We start from the raw sequence: 1,481 nt of genomic DNA, 5'->3' as shown, positions 1-1,481 counted from the left end.
TTCCCATTGTTAACTCCATCCATAAAGGGATCCATAAAGTCACTTGGCCCATCAAAATCCACATTGATTTGCCAAATTGTCTGAAGACCCGAATGTAACCACTAACTTAGAGCTCTGTGCTATGATTTTGAAGCTCAGCACATTGATGCATTTCAAGATTGGAGTAAAAATGTGCTAAGATTTCTTTTTCTTTTCTGGGTATTTCAAATATATGTTGAGTGTTGCCATGTACCTCTGTGTGTGCTCCTTTCTAGGTTGATCCACATTTTACAAGTGAAGTTAAGGAAAAAGTGAAAAGGTAAGAAGTTGACATTAAACTTTCTATCTGCTAAAGGAAAGTAGTTGGCTGAGCAGCTTTTTAAATCATGGAATACAAATGAAGATCTATCACAACTCGCTGGGTGACTAAGAAATCTGTTATGATTATTTGGCATGTTACAGCCTCAGATTAGGTATTCTAAATTTTTAAATTTTAGAATAACCAGTGTATCTCTTCATGGTTTGTGTTAAATCACATCTGATTTACTCTGATTTACTACTCACAGAATCACAGATTTGTTTGAGTTAGAAGGGACCTTAAGGATCATCTAGTTCCAACCTTCCTGCCATGGAAAAAAAGTCCTGTCCAGCCTGGCCATGAACACTTCTAGGGATGGAGCATCCACAGCTTCTCTGGGCAGCCTGTTTCAGTGCCTCACCACCCTCACAAGGAAGAATTTAATACATTCTTTTGGATCTTGTCATTATTTCTTTCATCCTTCTGCAAGATTTTGTGTCCCTGCTGTTGGGTAGATGGCTGAGAAAACCTTTTCTAGCTTTTGTCTGTCCCTAGTTTATAGGCATTCTGATTGAAGGGTATAAATGTTACAGAAATGAGATTTTTTTAAATTATTATTTCTGTGTCTGCAGAACCTGGAATTGGCTGATTTGACAGAACAACCATGTTATCTCTGATTGATAATATCTGATAATAATATCTGCATAAGATATGTGTTTTGCCATTACAATTTTTTTGTTTTCTCTCAGGTTATTCATGGGAAATATGACTCCTGTAATCATGTATTTCTATTCCAGTTGATGTAGTTATTTAGTTCTACAGAAGCCAAATATTACTGCTCAATCAGAAAAGCAATGTTGAACAAAGTCTAGTTGTCAGAAAGCTGATCTGAATGTCAAATGCTCTTGTGTTTTCAGCTGGTGATTTCACCCTGAGGTTAAGGAGGCACGAGCAGGTTCATCAAGTGAAGGAGATTTTGGCTTTTCAAAAATGATCACCAGTCTTAGAGCTTTCATTCACTTCATCTGAGACTGAGCACCTCATTACCCTTCACTCTTGATCCGATTGACCTTGATTAGTCTGATGAAGATAAGGGCAATAGAAATGGAACCACTCAGAACAGAATAGTGCTTATAACAAAAAGAGGGAGCAGGAGAGTTCCTTCAGGATAACACTCCCTTCCCAAAAATGAGCATCTGAAACC

At 37.5% G+C, this 1,481-nt stretch overlaps 1 protein-coding gene across 1 annotated transcript in view; it reads left to right on the top strand.

Moving 5' to 3' along the window:
* The window catches only part of GLT1D1 (glycosyltransferase 1 domain containing 1), a gene marked incomplete at both ends in the record, with an annotated part of 31,175 nt that overhangs the window by 29,137 nt on the left and 557 nt on the right, over positions 1-1,481 (top strand). Inside the window, one exon of the mRNA XM_009071634.1 lies at positions 255-298. Within this exon, the coding sequence (XP_009069882.1) occupies positions 255-298 (44 nt within the window). The remainder of the gene's footprint in view (positions 1-254; positions 299-1,481) is intronic.

Source organism: Acanthisitta chloris, unplaced genomic scaffold (genome assembly GCF_000695815.1).
Source record: "Acanthisitta chloris isolate BGI_N310 unplaced genomic scaffold, ASM69581v1 scaffold603, whole genome shotgun sequence".
NCBI lineage: Eukaryota > Metazoa > Chordata > Aves > Passeriformes > Acanthisittidae > Acanthisitta > Acanthisitta chloris.
The sequence above is the reverse complement of the archived record's forward strand: the minus strand, read 5'-3'. Positions and strand labels throughout refer to the sequence as shown.